The following is an 18,058-nucleotide window of genomic DNA, read 5'->3' as shown; positions in this document are numbered from 1 at the left end:
CATTCAGGTGGCCAACGAAGACCTAAAGGGACAGTCCTCTTTCTCTAGTCGCTTTAGGGTGCCTATTTGGAATCCCCCCCCCACAAAAAAAAACAGAAACAAAAACAACAACAAAAAAAAAAAAAGGAAGAATTTTAAAGCCAGGAATCCTTCACTTAGCAACTTTCATCCTGAGGAAAGGTGTGCCCTCAGCGCACACAGATGCAGAGAATAGGAGAAAAGGTGTCAGAACCCCAAGGACAGACAGACAGGCAGGCAGGCAGGCAGGCAGGCAGCAAGGTCCTCACCTCATGGAGTCTGAGACCTGCGGGGTGGTGAGCACGACCAGCTTGCCCGTGGTCCTGTGCTGTTTCAAGGATGAGCCCAGGACCAGGGCTCCCTTGGCATAGGCATCGTTTGTGGTTAGCGTCACAAAGGCCTGATCTTAATAGAAAGAGAAAGTCATACTTAACACGACTACCTCAAACGGACAAGGCCTTTCCCCAGGACCCCCTCTCCGAAACTCAGATCAACCCTTCTATTCGCAAAGCAACAGCCCCTTTAAGGGGAACAGTCAAGTAGTCATCTCAACAGTGGCTCAAACCATGGCTTAGCAGCAATGCTGACCACCTAGACGAAAGCAATGGAGCTGCAAGAACTCACTCCACGCTAAGAGTCCCCAGACACCCTCGCACCCCTCAATAGCTTAACACGCAGCCGTGAGCTTCGGGGAGCTGGCAGTGGCAATGGGGCCACTAGCAGTGTGTTTCATGCAAGTACAAATCCAGCTGTCCTCCGCGACTGAGAGCCTGGGAGGTGAAGCAGATTCTCCATTCTGCTGCATGTCCACGCCATGACTCAGGCATTTGTACAAAAACTTTTTTTTAACTGACAATTTTCATCCATGTGTATAATGTATTTTGATCATAATCTCTTCCCATTACCTTCGGTTGTCCTCCGGCCCACCCAGCCCCGGGCTCCCTCATCCTCTCCACTGAACTCCTTCACAGCCGATGACCCGGCTTGTCATGTTCACTCCTTCCCACCACTTCCTTGCCCACCACCCTTGAAGAGCCACTTTGCGGCTCTGCTCAGATAGCGCCTTCCCAGGCTCAGGGCTCAGAGGCACACACCCGCAAAGCCTGCGGGCCCAACCAGGTTCAAGGCCCAAGCTGCCCTCGTAAGATGGACGCACGGGGGGGGGGGGCACGTGTCCCTTTGCAGTGGCACGTGCACAAATGAAAAGAAATAACGTCTCTCCAGAGAGGCCTTTCCTCTTTGATGTGATCTAGCAACCAATGGCTATTAAATGGGCTTAGAAACCAGTTTAAACAAAACTGCTCTTTTATAGTTGTGGGGTTTTGTTGTTGTTGTTGTTGTTGTTTGTTTTTGGTGGCTCTGAGGGATCAAATGTACATGTTTCTGAGACCTTCCACTTGCTAGGCAAGCGCTCGCCCAATAAGCTATGTGCCACCTCTTGTTTTTTCTTTTTCTTTCTTTCTTTTTTGTTTTGGTTTTTGTTTTTTTGATGTAAGGCCTCACTCTGGCCCAGGCTGACCTGGAATTCACTATGTAGTCTCAGGGTGGCCTCAAACTCATGGTGATCCTCCTACCTCTGCCTCCCGAGTACAGGGATTAAAGGCGTGCACCACCATGCCTGGCCACCTGTTGCTTTTTTTTTTTTTTTTTAATGTGCCATCTTGTGCATCTGGCTTATGTGGGTCCTGGGGAATTGAACCTGGGCCCTTTGGCTTTGGAGGCAAGCACCTTTGCTAAGCCACGTCTCCAGCCCACCTCTCGCTGTTTTGGGAGAGCCTGGTTGTGTAGACCAGGCTAACCCAGCTATCCGACTGCATCCACCTTCCCAGTACTGCGGCTATGGGTGTGCACCACGGCCAGGTTTCTCTGCCTCTTTGGAAGAGCAAACAGTAACAACTGCCCACCCAACGCGCCCCGGTTCCCCTTACCAAGGTCCCCCTACCCCCCAATCTCCCCAAGCCCCTCATGAGAACAGAAAGCAGTTAATGGTATTTCCTTCCACCCTTAAGACGGTTCCCTTCTTTTCCACATCATATGATTCTGGACGCCATCTCCAAGAGGATTTTTTATCATCCACATGCACAAGACACTCTAGGATCAAACCCTGGCAGGGGTTACTGTGTTGCCCAACCAGAGGATTAGGACATTTGTCATGAAGTCACCCTCTGCTTTGGGCTTTCTCATTCTCCTTTACCCATTTTTCCAATGTGGAGGCTGAAAGTAGTGAAAAATCTCATCTAGGGGTGAGAGGAAGCTGTAGGTTGTCCGGGGGGGACCATGTACACCCTCCCCCCTCCCCAGGAGCTGACCTGGGGGCCATGTTCACATATATGCTGGGTCCTCTTTCAGGACAGGCCACTAAGTGGAAGAAAAACAGGTATCCCCTGGCCTGTCAATCATAACCCAGGACAGCTCGGGACAGTGACTCTCGCTCCGGCTTCTGCCATCCGCAGCCTGTCACGAGCGAGCCGCAGTCGTTCAAACACACTGCGCGCAGAGGCCGTCCATCTGGGCGGAATGGAATGATGTTCGAAGCCCCAGAGCGCTCAGGTTCCAGGCGATTATAGAGAAAAGTTTACTGTGCACAAGTCTCGAAGAACGGCAGGAAAGCGCGGACGTGATTCCTCGGGTTAAACGAACAGGGGGCGAGGACACGGGTGTGGGCACACAGGCTCTGGACAGGGACAGCGGTCAGTGACAGCCGGGTGGGCGCTGCACCCGGCCCGGACACCTGCGACGTCGCGGTGTCCAGGACCTCGGGCAGAAGGTTGGCCTCAAGGCCAGGGAGGGCCGGTCACCGCGGGGGCGCTCCGGTCCTGGGCAGGGCCCCGACCCCCCCCCCCCCAAGGCGGCCTGGACACCTCGCAGCAAGTGGGGCCCGAGGCGCCGCGGGGACGCTCGCCGCGCTCCGCGCTCCCTGCAACCCGGCCCCGAGGCCTAAAAATAGGCTGGGAGCGGAGGCCAGGGCCGCAGCCCCGGAGCGCGGCTGTCCCCGCAGGCCGGGTGACCGCGCCTTCCCCGGGGTCCCGGGCGCAGGGAGGCCCCGCGGCGGCGGCCCCGGGAGCCCGGCGGCTCCCCGCCCCCAGCGCGCCCGCCCTTCGCGGAGCCCGGGAGAGGCGGAGGACCGGCACGGGCACGGGCACCGGGAGGAGGACGCGGAAGCAGGAACCGCTCCCGGGCGGCCGAGCGAGGCTGGCTCGGCGGAGACCCGCAGGCGGCTCGGTTCCCTCGCAGCGTCCCCTCCGCCCGGAGGAGCCGCGGGTTCGAGTCCCCGGAGGGGCGGCCGCGCGTACCTGTCATCGTGCGCCGGGCGGTCGCGGGCGGAGCGCGGGGTCCGGGGCGGCGGGGAGGCGGGAGCCGCCCGCGCGCGCTCTTATAGCGGCCGTCACGTGACCCCCCCCCCCGCACACCGCATCCTCCCGGCGGGCGGGGCGCGGCCTCCGACCCCCAGCCGAGCGGACGGGCGGGAGACGGGCCCGCGGCGCTGCATGAAGGCAGGTTAAGGAACCTCAGTCACACCCCAGTGCGTTCTAGTTGTGGGAATGCCCTGGAAGTGCTTAAGTGAATGGCAATTCAATTCCTGTTGTTTTATTATTATTTTTTTTTTAATTTATTTACTTTCGTGTGTGAGTGTGTCTATGTGGCTGCAGCAGGGCCTCTTGCTGTAGCAGAGCAGACGTGCACCCCCTTTTTGCAGCTGGCTTTACACTGGTACTGGGGAATCGAACCCAGGCCATCAAGCTTGGCAAACAAGTGCCTTTGACTACTGAAGCATCTCCTCTCCCCCGAAATTCCACTTAAAAAAATTATTTATTTGAGAGAGAGAGAGAGAGACAGGCAGAGAGAGAGAATGGACACACCAGGGCCTCCAGCCTCTGCGAATGAACTCCAGATGCGTGCGCCACCTTGTGCATCTGGTTTACGTGGGTCCTACAGAGTGGAACCGGGGTCCTTTGGCTTTGCAGGCAAATGCCTTAACCGCTAAGCCATCTCTCCAGGCCCCAAATCCCACTTTTAAACCCAGAAGTTCAAGTCAGTCTCTAGAACCATCCCTCAGGGTATCCCCAGTCTTTTTGTGCACTTAATCTAAAATAAATATAGTAATTTACTAAATAGAATGGGTATTTTTTTTAATGTTTTTATTAGCATTTTCCATGATTATTAAAAAAATCCCATGGTAATTCCCTCCCTCCCCACCCCCCACACTTTCCGCTTTGAAATTCCAGAATGGGTATTTTTAAAGCATTTTAAGCTTATATAGCAATCTTTGCATAATATAGCTATAGATTCATATTAAACACCATATATTTACATTAGTAAACATAATTATTATTCACTAACTATTTATATTCTTAACAATGTATCAACTAGATATTAAACATTTCATTCTGTCCTTAGTCTGTGGGGCGGGTATTACGCACTGTCATATATATCTGTCCTTTTGCAGATGAGGAAGCCAACACACAGAAAGGTGAAATCACGCGTCTGTGGCACTAGGACGCCAGTGGAGAAGGTTGGACTTGCGCTCTAACAGTGGCAGAATCAGGCTTCCCAGGCCTTGGCACCTTTGGCATACTAGCTCTGGATAACAAGCAGTAAATTATAGTACTTCTGGTTACCTAATATAGTTATTTTTGGTTAATCTGTTTCACAAGTCTCTAAATGGACAACGTGTCATTTTTTTTCTAGGAAGTTGAGAAATAGTCCTCAAATGTGGCCCCACCTGCTCTGCTCTGCTTGCCTCCCACCCAGCCCAGCTCCCCACCGCAGGAAAGACCGCCTCAGGTCCTACGGCGCTCGCGAATAATGTGTGCGGCTGTTGGCAAGTCAACATCCCTTCAAAGTGTGAGACACATGGATAAGGATGGGTGATTTGTGTGCAAAGGTGATATTTCCGTCCTCAAAACAATTGTGCTAAGTCCCCAGATTACAATAGGTGTTGCATTTTGAATCGTGTGGTTCTACAGAAGCGATACGCATCACTAGAAGCCGTTCTTTGAATTTTGACGTGCAGTGTCTTTCATGACGCTGGGCAGCAGCAGTGACCCCATTTCCCAGTCAGCCACAGGATCATGAAGGTAAACAATAGAAGAATGAGTAATTAAATAAATAGTGGTACTGATGATGCTAAGCTGTGATGTTTGATAGTTTAGGTATAGCATGACATTTTCAAATTACACAGTGGATTTACAGGGATGTAACCCATTCTCATCATAAATCAAAGATCACCTCTATAACATTGTGACTTCATGTGCGAACCTTGGCTTCCTGCATCAGAATGACTTGGAGATGCTTGTGAAGTTATGTATTTCTGGGCCTAAATTGAGACCTGTTTGAGTGAGATCTCTTAAACTGTTTTTATTTTAATGGATATATAGCATTTCTTTTCCTTTCTTTCTTTCTTTCTTTTTTTTTTTTTCCCCCGAAGTAGGGTCTCACTCTAGCCCAGGCTGACCTGAAATTCACTATGTAATCTCAGGGTGGCCTTGAATTCATGGCAGTCCTCCTACCTCTACTTGGGATTAAAGGTGTGTGCCACCATGCCCAGCAATATATAGCAATTTTATACACTAATAGGAGATATTGTGGCATTTCAGTAAATGTATACAATGTGTAAACATCAGATTAGGTAACTGACATGACAATATGAAATGTTTAATTTTTATTTTTAACATGTTCATGTATTTAAATATATGTGTTTTGTAATGTAAGTGTAAATGTATTTTAGTCTTATCTTTCCTCCATTACTTTCATGGGATTTTTTTTGGTTTTTGGTTTCAAGGTAGGGTCTCACTCTAGCCCAGGCTGACCTGGAATTCACTATGTAGTCTCAGGGTGGCCTCAAACTCACAGCGATCCTCCTACCTCTGCCATCCAAGTGCTGGGATTAAAGGTGTGTGCCACCATGCCTGGCCCATTACTTTGGTTTTAAAAATATATTTTATTTGTTTATTTTGAGACACACAGAGAGAGAGAGAGAGAAAGAGAGAGAGAGAATGGGCATGTCAGGGCCTCCAGCCACAGCAAATGGACTCCAGACACATGGGCTACCTTATACATCTGGCCTACTCACTTACGTGGGTCCTGAGGAATTGAGTCTGGGTCCTTAGGCTTCGCAGACAAGTGCCTTAGCCACTTACGCCATCTCTCCAGCCCTCCATTGCCATCTTATCCACCTCTTCCCGCTAACCCCCTTCTCTCCGCTGAGTTTAGCAGGGTTGCTTGCGTGATCCGGTGGGCGGTTACGGCCGGGCACACAAGCAATCTACCAGAGGCCGCGTCGCTGACCAGCGTTTCTTTCCTTCCTCTGCCACTATCAGCTGCTAGTAGCTGCTTCGGGAGCGTGGAGGTTTATGACGCCTCCCCCACCTGCCACGAAACCCACAGCTGCCGTGAGCTCGTGAGTACGGTGGCATCCCACGGCCCCTCCTCCCCAACCTCCTGCTCTTACGTCCTTTCTTAAAATTTTTAAATTGACACCTTCTATAGTTATAGACAATAAACCATGATGATTCCCTTCCCCCGCTTTCCCCTTTGAAGGTCCACTCTCCGTCATATCCGCTCCCCCTCTCAATCGGTCTCTTATTTTGATGTCATGATCTTTTCCTCCCATAATGATGGTCTTGTGTAGGTAGTGTCAGGCACTGTGAGGTCATGGACAGTCAGGCCATTTTGTGTCTGGAAGACTGCGTTGCAAGAAGTCCTACCCTTCCTTTGGCTCTTACATTCTTCCCACCACCTCTTCCTCAATGGACCCCGAGCCTTGGAAGGTGTGATCGAGATGTTTCAGTGTGAGCACTCCTCTGTCGCTTCTTCTCAGCACTGCTGTGTCTTTTGAGTCATCCGAGTGGTCGCCACCATCTGAAAAGAGAAGCTTCTCTAACCAAGAGTGAAAGTGGCATTAACATATGGGTGTGAACATTAAGAGACGTGCTTACTGGGCAGTTTGGTGGGCATAACATATGGATTTAACCAGCAGGCGTTACAGTACAAGGGCTCATGACCTCCTCTGTCATAGGTTTTCAGTATCAGGCATGTATTCCCTCCGGTGGAGTTGGGCCTCCAGCCCAATCAGAGAGTGGTTGGTTTCCCCCATAGCAGACAGGCCACTGTTGTACCCACGAAAAGCCAGACAAAGGAAGAAGCTCATGTGTCTGGAGGTCACTTGTAGTGGAGGGGGCCCTGGCTTGCACAATGTCACTCTGTCCTTATGTCTCTCTCTCTCTCTCAAACAAGTAAAAAAATATATTTTTAAAATGTAAAAAAATGACTTATTTTTATTGGAGAGAGAGATGGAGAGAAAGAAAGAGGAAGCATGGGCATTCTAGGGCCTCCTGCTGCTACAAATGGACTCTTGGTGTACCAGGTTTACATGGGTACTGGGTAATCAAACCTCGGTCATCAGGCTTTACAGGCAAGTGCCTTTAACCACCGAGCCATCTCTCCAGCCCCAAATCAGCATTTTATTTTTATTTTTAATTTTATTTTCTTATTTGTTTATTTGGTTTTTTTGAGGTAGAGTCTCTCTCTGGTCCAGGCCAACCTCGAATTAACTATATAGTCTCAAGGTGGCCTCGAACTCATGGAGATCCTCCTTCCTCTGCCTCCGGAGTGCTGGGATTAAAGGCATGCACCACCACGCCTGGCCCAAATCAACATTTTATTTTATTTTTTAAAAATTTTGTTGTTTATTTTTATTTATTTATTTGAGAGCGACAGACAGAAAGAGGCAGAGAGAGAGAGAGAAAAAAAAAACGGGCATGCCAGGGCCACCAGCCACTACAAACGAACTCTAGATGCATATGCCCCTTTGTACATCTGGCTAAGGTGGGTCCTGGAGAATTGAGCCTTGAACCGGGGTCCTTAGGCTTCACGGGCAAGCGCTTAACTGCTAAGGCACCTCTCCAGCCCCCAAATCAGCATTTTATTTTTATTATTTATTTATTTTTTTAAAATTTTTATTTATTTATTTGAGAGCGACAGACACAGAGAGAAAGACAGATAGAGGGAGAGAGAGAGAATGGGCGCGCCAGGGCTTCCAGCCTCTGCAAATGAACTCCAGACGCGTGCGCCCCTTGTGCATCTGGCTAACGTGGGTCCTGGGCAACCGAGCCTCGAACCGGGGTCCTTAGGCTTCACAGGCAAGTGCTTAACCGCTAAGCCATCTCTCCAGCCCCAAATCAGCATTTTAAATGTTACCCTTCATGAGCCTGTCATGAATCCTTCCTAACTTCTCCCGGAAGCGCTTCACAGCGCGAACTGCTCTTGTGCAGTAAGTCAGGCAGACCGTCGTCCACCCGCCCCTGCATCGGCCAGTCGGGGTGACACTCAGCCCCTGCTGCCCTCATCTAGTGTCCGGCTGGGCTTCCTGGGGCTAAGGGGTGACGGGAGGCAGGACGGGACGCAGCTGGACGTGCAAAAGCTTCCCTTAGGAACACGCCCTTCCCTGTCCTCCTTCTCTGGGGGTTTCAGTCCACAGTCGTGGCAACGTTGCGCAGGATGGAAAGAGAAGACTGAGAGAGCGTGCAGGAAGAAGCCCTTGTTCCTACTATCTAGCCTGTCTCTTCTGGTCACAGTCAAGAAACTTCAGCACCCACGATAAAGCCCAAATTGCCCGCCGAGCAACACCGTTTTCCTAAAGACAGCTCACAAGCCGGGTGTGGGGGCGTACGCCCTCAGTCCCGGCCCTCCCGAGGCTGCACCACCACACTGGGTTAAAAAATTTTTTTTTCTTAAGTTTTAAGCTTTACTTAATCTTTAAACCTTGTTGTAGATTACACTCGCGAAACAATGTAACTTAGAGAGCCACAGGATCTTATGTAGAGCCATTGTAAAGATAATCAGGGACAATTCTCCCTTGAGAAATCTCTACCCACACCTGGGCATGTCTTTTTCTTTCCTTGCACACCTCTCTTTCTGTTAACCTCATGTGCTTAAGAACTATGTTAAAAATATTTTTTAAAATGCTTAAAATATTTTTATTTATTTGAGAGAGAGAAAGAGGCAGAGTGAGAAAGACAGAGAGAGAGAGAGAGAGAGAGAGAGAGAGAGAGAGAGAGAGGAAGGGTGCGCCAGGCCTCCCAGCCACTGCAAACGAACTCCACATGCATGTGCCACCGTGTGCATCTGGCTTATGTGGGTCCTGGAGAATCGAACCTGAGTCTCTAAGCTTTGTAGGCAAGCACCTTAATCGCTAAGCCATCTCTCCAGCCCTAAACATGTCTTAAACACACACAAAGTGGCATATACATCTGGAGTTCGTTGGTAGTGACTAGAGACCCTAGCATGCCCATTATTTCTGTCTCAGCCTGTTTCTCTTCTCTCTGTCTCTCTCTGCTTAATGTCTTTTAAGGCCTAGAGAGATGGCTCAGTGGTTCAGGTTCAGTGCCTTAGTAATAGCCACAAGCCAGAAGCACAAAGTGATTGGCGGGTGCAACTGGAGTTTATTTGCAGTGAGGAGAGGCTCTGGCATGCTCATCCTCCTCCCTTCCTCTTTTGTGTTTTTCTTTTTCCTCTCTCTCAAATAAATAAATACATTTTTTGTTTTTGGTTTTGTTTTTTTCCCGGGTAAGGTCTTGCTGTAGCCCAGGTTAACCTGGAACTCACTATGTAGTTTCAGGGTGGCCTCAAACTCACAGTGATCCTCCTATCTCTGCCTCCCTAGTGCTGGGATTGAAGGCGTGCACCACCACGCCAGGCTACAGATAGTTTTAAAATGTCTTTTAATAAACTGTAACTCTTCTCTAGACTGGCTCACCCTGCAATTTTTTCCTATGGCAAAACCCAGAGTCCAGTTTTACTTGATTGGAGATCTCTGGAGAAGAATCCCTTAGCCTGCTATGGGCTCAGGAGTGGAAGTGTCCCTACCCCACTGCTGAAGACATGGCCACTTTGGGTTAAATAGGGGAGTCTTGAGATTGTACTCAAGTGAAATTACAAGTAAGTGACACTTTGTTTCATTTGTTTCCCTGAGGCTTCTCTACATTGGATGTGATAGCAAGGACCTTTGAAACTGCAGTGTGCACATGAATTGCCTGGAGATCAGACCCTACCTTGAAAAACCAAATCAATAAATAATAATTTTAAAAAATCCTATAAAAGGACATTCTGACTCAGTAGTTTAAGGCAGGTCTCCCCAATGACTGTGGCTGGCTGTGGGCCAACCTTCAAGGGTGAGGTGATTGACTATTTTGGGTTGTAAGGCTGTGGAAACAGTAAGTGTGTTATTTATTTATTTGAGAACGACAGACAGAAAGAGGCAGAGAGACAGAGAAAAAAAATGAAATGGGAATGCCAGGGCCACCAGCCAGTACAAATGAACTCTAGATGCATTGTACAGCTCTTGTACAGCTGGCTTTTTTTTGGTACATCTGGCTTTTGAGAATACAGCTTGTTAATTTTCTTGTGGGCTAGTAGAATGACTGAATGCTGCAAGAAAGACAGGTTGTATTCTGCCTGGGTATACATCACTTAACTATTTAAAACTATGCTAAATGCAAATGTTAGGCATGTTTGGTCTAGAGTTCATTTTTAATTGGCTTTGGAATGCATTATGTAATTTTTGGCAGGATACTTAACTTCTCAATTATGTTTTGGTTAAGTTAATGTTGAAATCGGCTTGCAGCCCCTTGAACTAATTATTAGTGGGGCAACTGACCTGGAAATGTATTACAAAACAGGAAGCAACCTACTGGCCAGAGAGTCATACAGTTCTCATGGGCTGTCCACAGTCTAGATGTGTATCTGTGCGGACACAGGAGTTAACTGGTTAAACATTTAATATCCTGTCCTTTATTCTCTATGTCCAGAAATGTCAACAGTGATCACAACACTAATTCCAATCAAACGTTTAATTCAGCAAATACTATCCTCAGAGACTCAGAGTAGCCCATTCTTCACTTGACAGCTAGAGTCTCCAACTCTACAAACTTGGAATAGCCTACTTCCTACCTACCTACACGGCCTTTAAAATTCCTTACTGAGATGTAATTCACTTACCGTGGAATTTGGTTGCTTATGCTAAATTTAAGTTAAGTGTGTAGGTTAGTCATTTCTAAGTACTCACAAGACTAGGTTCTATTCCCCAAACCTAAGTTAACATTTTCAGTGTCTGCCTGTTAGCAGTCACTCCTTCTGCCCTCCTTAGTCCTAAACAACTTCTTATCCAGTCTTTTCCTACACTTGTCTATTGAACTTTATGTATATGTGGTATTTTAGGACAGGCTCCTTTCTCATGGCGTAATGTCTTCAAGGTTATTCCATGCCTGGCACAGTCCTTTCATTTGTCAAATAATATTCCATTATGGAGACCGTATATTTTGTTTTCGCAAGCAAGCATGGTGACGGACATCCGGGTAGTCTCCGTAATTTGGCTGTGTGTGTGATGTCGGTATGAACAGCTCTGACCCAGCTTTTATGAGGATAAGTTTTTCTCTTTCCCCTGAAGACAGAACAATAGTAAAACTGTGCTCAGATGGTGACACTATGTTTAACACATCAACAGTTGCAAGGCCACAGCCCAAAATGCTGCATTATTTTTCATTCCAACCAACAAGGTATCAGGGTCCTAATTTATTCGTTTCTTAGCTGATATATGGTTATCTGCTTGATTATAGGAGTCCTAAGTGATATCTCATTGTGTTTTTTACTTGCATTTCCTTAATGACATAACATAGTGCATCTTTTAATGTGTCTATTGGCCATGTGTATTTCTTCTTTGAGAAATACCCACTCAAGCCCTGCACTTATTTTTATTTAAGTTTTTTTTTTGAGCAAGAAAGAGGCAGATAGAGAAAGAGAGGGAGAGAATGAGCACACTCGAGCCTTTGGCCACAGCAAACAAACTCCAGACACAAGAGCTACCTTGTGCGTCTGGCTTTATGTGGATGCTGGAGAATCAAACCTGGGCACTTAGGCTTTGCAGGCATGTGCCTTATCCACTGAGCCATCTCTCCAACATTGGGTTGTATTGTCTTTTTGGCTATTGAGTTGTGAGGCTTCCTTCTAGATTCTAAAAGGAAAAAAATAAATTTATACCAGATAGATAACTTGCAAATCTATTCTGTTGTACTGTAGGTTGGTAGTAGGGATATTGTAGGGTGTTGTTTGAAGCACAGAAGTTTTACATTTCGACATAGTTTAATCTGTTCTTCCTGTGTTGCTGATATATTTGGTGTCATAGCTGAGAGACTTTAACCACAGGTCATAGACATTTGCCCCCGTGTGTCACCCTGGAAGCTTTAAAGTTATAGCCTGAAAGTTGAGTTCTATAGCCCATCTGATCATCCTGCGCTATTTTTATATTGCCTGAAGCGGGTGGAGGGGGACTTGTCTCTTGCAAATGAATGTTAGGTGATCCAGCACTACTTACAGAAAAGACTACTGTGTTCCCGTTCAAGTGTCTTTGTACCCTTTTCATAATTCAGTTTACCATGAATATCAACTAAGTTCTGTTTTTAAAAATATTTAATTAATTTATTTATTTGAGAGAGAAAGAGAGGCACATAGAGAGAAAGAGAATGGATGTGCCAAGGCCTTTGCCCCTGCAAACAAACTCCATATGCATGGGCCCCCTTTTGCATCTGGCTTACGTGGGTCCTAGAGAATTGAACCTGGGTCCTTAGGCTTCACAGGCAAGCACCTTAACTGCTAAGCCATTTCACCAACCCTAAATTCAAGTATATATATATTCAAGTATATATATATATAAATTCAAGTATATATATATATATATATATATACTTGTTGTGTTGTTTTTCGAGGTAGGGTCTCACTCTGGCCCAGGCTGACCTGAAATTCATTATGTAGTCTCAGGGTGGCCTCAAACTTACAGCAATCCTCCTACCTCTGCCTCCAGAGTGCTGGGATTAAAGGCGTGCATTACCACGCCTGGCTAAAATATATTTATTTATTTATTTATTTATTTATTTATTTATTTATTTATTTATTTATTTAAGAGAGAGAGGGAGAGAGAGAATGGGTGCACCAGGGCCTCCAGCCACTGCAAACGAACTCCAGATGCATGTGCCTCCTTGTGCATCTGGTGGCTGGGCATGGTGGTGCACGCCTTTAATCCCAGCACTCTGGAGACAGAGGGAGTTGGATTGCCATGCGTTCAAGGCCAGGCTGAGACTGCAGAGTGAATTCCAGGTCAGCCTGGGCTAGAGCGAGACCCAACCTTGAAAAACAAACAAACAAATAAATCCATCTGGTAAAATGCTGTTAATCCTGACTTAAAGTCTCAGTAGCCTTGTCTGGCACTTTTCCCCCATTGAAGAAGAAGTGCCTGGGGCCCTCTGGATGTGCCCAAGCTGTGAGAGCGGAGCAGCTCACGTGGGCCGAGGCAGCCACTGGTGTGAAGGGTCTGTGTGCCTAACCTGCCAGCACCAACGTGAGCCGCCTCTGGCGCTGTGGAGGGTGTGACAGACATGTCTCAGGGCTGAACACTCCGCCGCCTCTTCTTAGCACTTTCGGGAATTTTGGGTCATCCCAGTGGTCACCACCGTCTGAGAAGAGAAGCTTCTCTAATGAGAAGTGAGAGCAGTGTTCATATGTAGGCATAAGCAAGTGCATAGAGGGCAGTTTGCCCCTACCCTTTTTCTTGAGTCAGGGTCTCACTCTAGCCCAGGCTGACCTGGAATTCACTCTTTAGCCCAGGCTGGCCTCAAACACCCGGCGATCCTCCCACCTCAGCTTTCTGGGTGCTGAGATGACAGGTGTGCACTACCACACCTGGAGAGATGGGGTTTTATTTTATTTTATTAGAAATTTAAAAAATGATTTCATTTTTATTTATTTATTTGAGAGACAGAGAGAAAGAGGCAGACATGTAAACAGAGAGAATGGGCACCCCAGGGCCTCCAGCCACTGCAAATGAACTCCAGACGCGTGCGCCCCCTTGTGCATCTGGCTAACGTGGGTCCTGGGGAATTGAACCTGGGTCCTCAGGCTTTGCAGGCAAGCGTCTTAACTGATAAGCCATCTCTCCAGCCCTGGATCATTTTCCAGGTCAGTATAGAAAACATTCCCAAGCATCACAGTCTTTTTTTTTTTTTTTGAGGTAGAGTCTCACTCAAGCTCAGGCTGACCTGGAACTCACTCTGTAGTCTCAGGCTGGCCTCGAACTCACGGCGACCCTCCTACCTCTGCCTCCTGAGCGCTGGGGTTCAAGGTGCACGCCACCACGCCGGGCTTGGGCATCACGGTCTTGGGGAAGGGTTGCGTTCGTGGCGTCCATCTCAGTGTGCGTGGGTGCCTGCCTGCCCTCCGCACTTCTTCCTCAGCCCCGAGGCTTCTGTCACCGAGCCTTTCTGGCCTCCGCCGTCTGGCCCGTGTTGGCCGTTGTGTGAGCAGGAGGCACCCAGTGGTGGCTTTCTGGAACTTACTGCATGATGCTGTGGCCATGCAGGAGTAACAGCCCCCAGCCCGAAGCAAAGAGCCAAGGGTCCACTTTGCTGGAGACCAGAGGAGGATCCAGCTTCCTCTCTCCTCTTGCTGTCTGAAGGGCTTCCCGAGATCTCTTTTCCCTTAAACAGAACCGGAGCCCCTCCCTAGGAAGAAGTTTCCATTCCCTAATATTCAGATTCCTGGAAGGATTAAACCCGAACCTGGCACTGTGGTTGGGTAGCTCAGCCCCCATCCAGAATTTAGAGAAAAAAAAGGCTCCAATCTGGGTTTCTAGGTGGGTTTTATCCCCTCCTGCCTTCTCCTGGGCAGAAGCTCTCTGTACGCTTTTCTTTCCTCCTCCTAAGCATTTCAGGTTCTATCCTAAAGCTAGTGAAATCTTGGTGAACCTTGCCCTGTACTCTGTGGATGCAGTCGCTGCCTTCATAGTGCAAGTACCCCGAAAGACCCCTGACTCTCTGCACGCGCTATGTGGCTGTGACCGTTGGCACCAAGACGCCCCACACAAGGGCTGAGATAAGGCCTGCTGCTCTCAGGACACCTCAAAATTCCCGTGTCACCCTGGCGCACTCACTGGTCAGGAGCCCTAATTCCTGTATCCACCGGTTCTTTTCTTCTGATCATCTTGTCTGCACTGTCTTCTGTAGGGGACAGTGCGGTTCTCTGTCAAGGACTCTTGAGGACTTGGATTTTGTATTAAGACACTGGCAAACCTTCCCTTTGGTCCTGATGTAGTGCCACCCATTTTGGGGTTGATCTGTGCCCATGGAAGCTGCGCAGCTTGACCTTTGCGGTGGTGGTGAGCTGATGGGGAGAAAGACGGCGAAGTGGAGAAGGGGGACCAGGAATATGAAAGGTGGGTGACATTCAGGCCGCCGTGGAACGGCTGGAGCAGCGGTCTCTGCACAGCCTTCAGAGCGGAGGGGCCAATGCTCAGGGCAGCGCCTGGAAGGAGGATAAGGATGTTTGATATTTGGGCCAAATCATTCACACCGCTCTTTTTATAGGCAGCCTGAAGACATTTTGCACACTGGCAAGATGAAAACCCTTGATACTTGCCTCCTGGGGATGGAAAGGCAGGAAGAGTTTGGATTCTGTGAACCCTTAGAAGACGGTTCCGTATGTGTCTCACGTTGCCACCAGCTGTTTGAGATCAGCAAGGCCTCGTTTGCTCCTCTGGACGGGTCGCCAGACGGTATGTGGCTGCTTGACGAAGCACAGGACGAGAACAGAATGGCAGCAGCTGGGCACTTCTGTTGAGGCTTTTGTTGTAACTTTTTAATTTGGGGCTGGAGGGATGGTTTAGAGGTTAAGGTGTTTGCCTACAAAGCCAAAGGACCCAGGTCCAATTCCCCAGGACCCATGTTAGCCAGATGCACAAGTGGGCGCACATGTCTGGAGTTCATTTGCAGTGGCATGGCATGCCCATTCTCTCTCTCTCTTCCCCTCTTTCTCTGTCAATAAATAAATAAATAAAACAAAATATTAATTTTAAGAGTAAGACTTTATAATAAAACACTTAGAGGCAGAACCTTTCCTTCCTTCCTTCCTTCCTTCCTCCTTCCTTCCCCCCCAATAGGGATTCAATGTAGTCCAGGCTGACCTGGAATTTACTATGGAGTCTCAGGGTGTCCTCGAATTCATGGCGATCCTCCTACCTCTGCCTCCTGAGTGCTGGGATTAAAGGCGTGTACCACCATGCCCGGCTCGCTCTTCCTTCCTTCCTTTCCTTTCTTCCTTCCTTCCTTCCTTCCTTCCTTCCTTCCTTCCTTCCTTCCTTCCTTCCTTCCTTCCTTCCTCCCTCCCTCCCTCCCTCCCTCTCTCCCTCCCTCCCTCCCTCCTTCTCTCCCTCCCTCTCTCCCTCTCTCCTTCCCTCCTTCCCTCCCTCCTTCTCTCCCTCCCTCTCTCCCTCTCTTTCTTTCTTTCTTTCTTTTTTTTTTTTTTTGAGGTAGAAGCTCATTCTAGCCCAGGCTGACCTGCAACTCACTCTGTAGCTCAGGATGGCCACAACTCACAGTGATCTTCTAACCTCCGCTTTCCCAGTGCTGGGGTTAATGACCTGCGCAACCATGCCAGGCAAGGCGGGACTGTACTTAAAGAGAAAGAAACGTCTTTGAAGTGCATCAATTTATGTCTCCTTTAAATGTTTTTTCTCAGTTCTTTCTTTTTAAAAAATATCTTTTTATTTTTATTTATTTATTGGAGAGAAAGAGGGAGAGGGAAAGTAAGTGAGTCAGAGACAGAGAGAGAGAAAGGGCGCACCAGGATCTACAGCCACTGCAAACAAACTCCAGACGCATGTGCCATTTTGTGCATCTGGCTTATGTGGGTCCTTTGGCTTTGCAGGCAAGTGCCTTAACTACTAAGCCATTTATTTCTCCAGCCCTCTCAATTCTTTCTTGATTAGCTTTGTGATCCTGATTTTGCACTTTCAATTCTGCTATTTTCTGTCTTCAGCAGGCATAGTCAAAGGAATAGATTCTCTCTCCAGCTCCTTCCTTCTCTTTTATTTCATCTTCTTGCCTTTAGGACACATCTTTATGTACACAGACCACCAATATGGCTCAAGAAAGACAAATTCTGGAAGTAGAACGGTGTCACCTACAGCAAACACTCAATTTCGACCCCAGCCCCCAATTTGGAAGTGGCGTCACGAAAGCGTGGGGCAAACTCGGCTCCTGCACACACTCATGTGATGAGCAGATAGCCCGAGGAGTCCATAGAGGCGTGGATAGTGTTGACGTTTGGGGGTACTTACTATACACAGGCCATGCTCTGGATGCCCCACTACAGCTACATCAAGGAACAGAACACCAATGGCAACTGACCTGATATGTACAAAGCAGAAACTGTCGCTCTTCATTGTTAACTAAAAAATCAACTGGAGAAGGAGAGAGTGGGAGAAGGAGAGGAAACAGGGGAAGCAGAGGTGTATAAAGAAAAATGCCCTCAAAAGACTGGAGAGATGGCTCAGCAATTAAGGGGCTTGCCTGCAAAGCCAAAGGACCCAGGTTCAATTCCCCAGGACCCACATAAACCAGATGCACAAGGTGGCACATACGTCTGGAGTCTGTAGTGGCTAGAGGCCCTGGTGTGCCCATTCTCTCCCTTTCTCTATCTGCTTCTTTTCTCTGTCTCTCTCTCAAATAAATAAAATTAAATTAAATTTAAAAATGCCCTTAAAGAAGAAATAAAAACAATAAGGAAGACAAAGAGAAGGCGGTGGAACAAAGAACAGTCTTCTCTCATGAAGATCACACGACCTTTTGGTTAGATCCAACAATGTTAGAGAGAGATAGTTCAAAGGATTATATTTCACTAATGGCATTAAAAAATTATGCTTGGAAGCCAGGTGTGGTCGCTCACACCTTTAATCCCAGCACTTGTGAGGTAGAGATAGGAGAATCTCCGAGAGTTCGAGGTCACCCTGAGACTACATAGTGAATTCCAGGTCAGCCTGGGCTACAGTGAGACCCTACCTCAAAAAACAAAAGGAAACAAAATACAGTTATACTTGGAGCGGAAGAGATGGCCCAATGGATTAAGAACTTGCCACTTTATGACTACCTGAGTTTGAGTCCCCAGTCCTCATGTAAAGCTGGATGTTATGAAGCGGGAGAGAGCACTCCTCTCTGCT

General features: G+C 48.0%; 1 protein-coding gene and 1 long non-coding RNA gene across 3 annotated transcripts in view; one reads left to right on the top strand and one right to left on the bottom strand.

Annotated features, from left to right (window-relative positions):
• The window catches only part of Gyg1 (glycogenin 1), a 41,726-nt gene extending 38,359 nt beyond the window's left edge, over window positions 1-3,367 (bottom strand). For both annotated transcript variants that reach the window (XM_045131837.1, XM_045131838.1), the window contains exons 1-2: window positions 3,312-3,367; window positions 288-423 (exon numbers count right to left, since the gene is read on the bottom strand). In XM_045131837.1, coding sequence (XP_044987772.1) covers window positions 288-423; window positions 3,312-3,318 — 143 coding nt within the window. In that variant the 5' untranslated portion in view covers window positions 3,319-3,367. The remainder of the gene's footprint in view (window positions 1-287; window positions 424-3,311) is intronic.
• Window positions 3,368-4,469: 1,102 nt separating this feature from the next.
• LOC123453530 lies at window positions 4,470-15,678 on the top strand. The gene is made up of 4 exons (XR_006632877.1): window positions 4,470-4,613; window positions 4,708-4,903; window positions 4,986-5,096; window positions 15,429-15,678. It is a non-coding gene; the product is annotated as an uncharacterized LOC123453530 (long non-coding RNA).
• The last annotated feature ends 2,380 nt before the right edge of the window (window positions 15,679-18,058 follow it).

This window comes from Jaculus jaculus, chromosome 12, assembly GCF_020740685.1.
Source record: "Jaculus jaculus isolate mJacJac1 chromosome 12, mJacJac1.mat.Y.cur, whole genome shotgun sequence".
NCBI classification, from domain to species: Eukaryota; Metazoa; Chordata; class Mammalia; order Rodentia; family Dipodidae; genus Jaculus; species Jaculus jaculus.
Note: the sequence above shows the minus strand (reverse complement) of the source record. Positions and strands in the feature narration are given on the sequence as shown.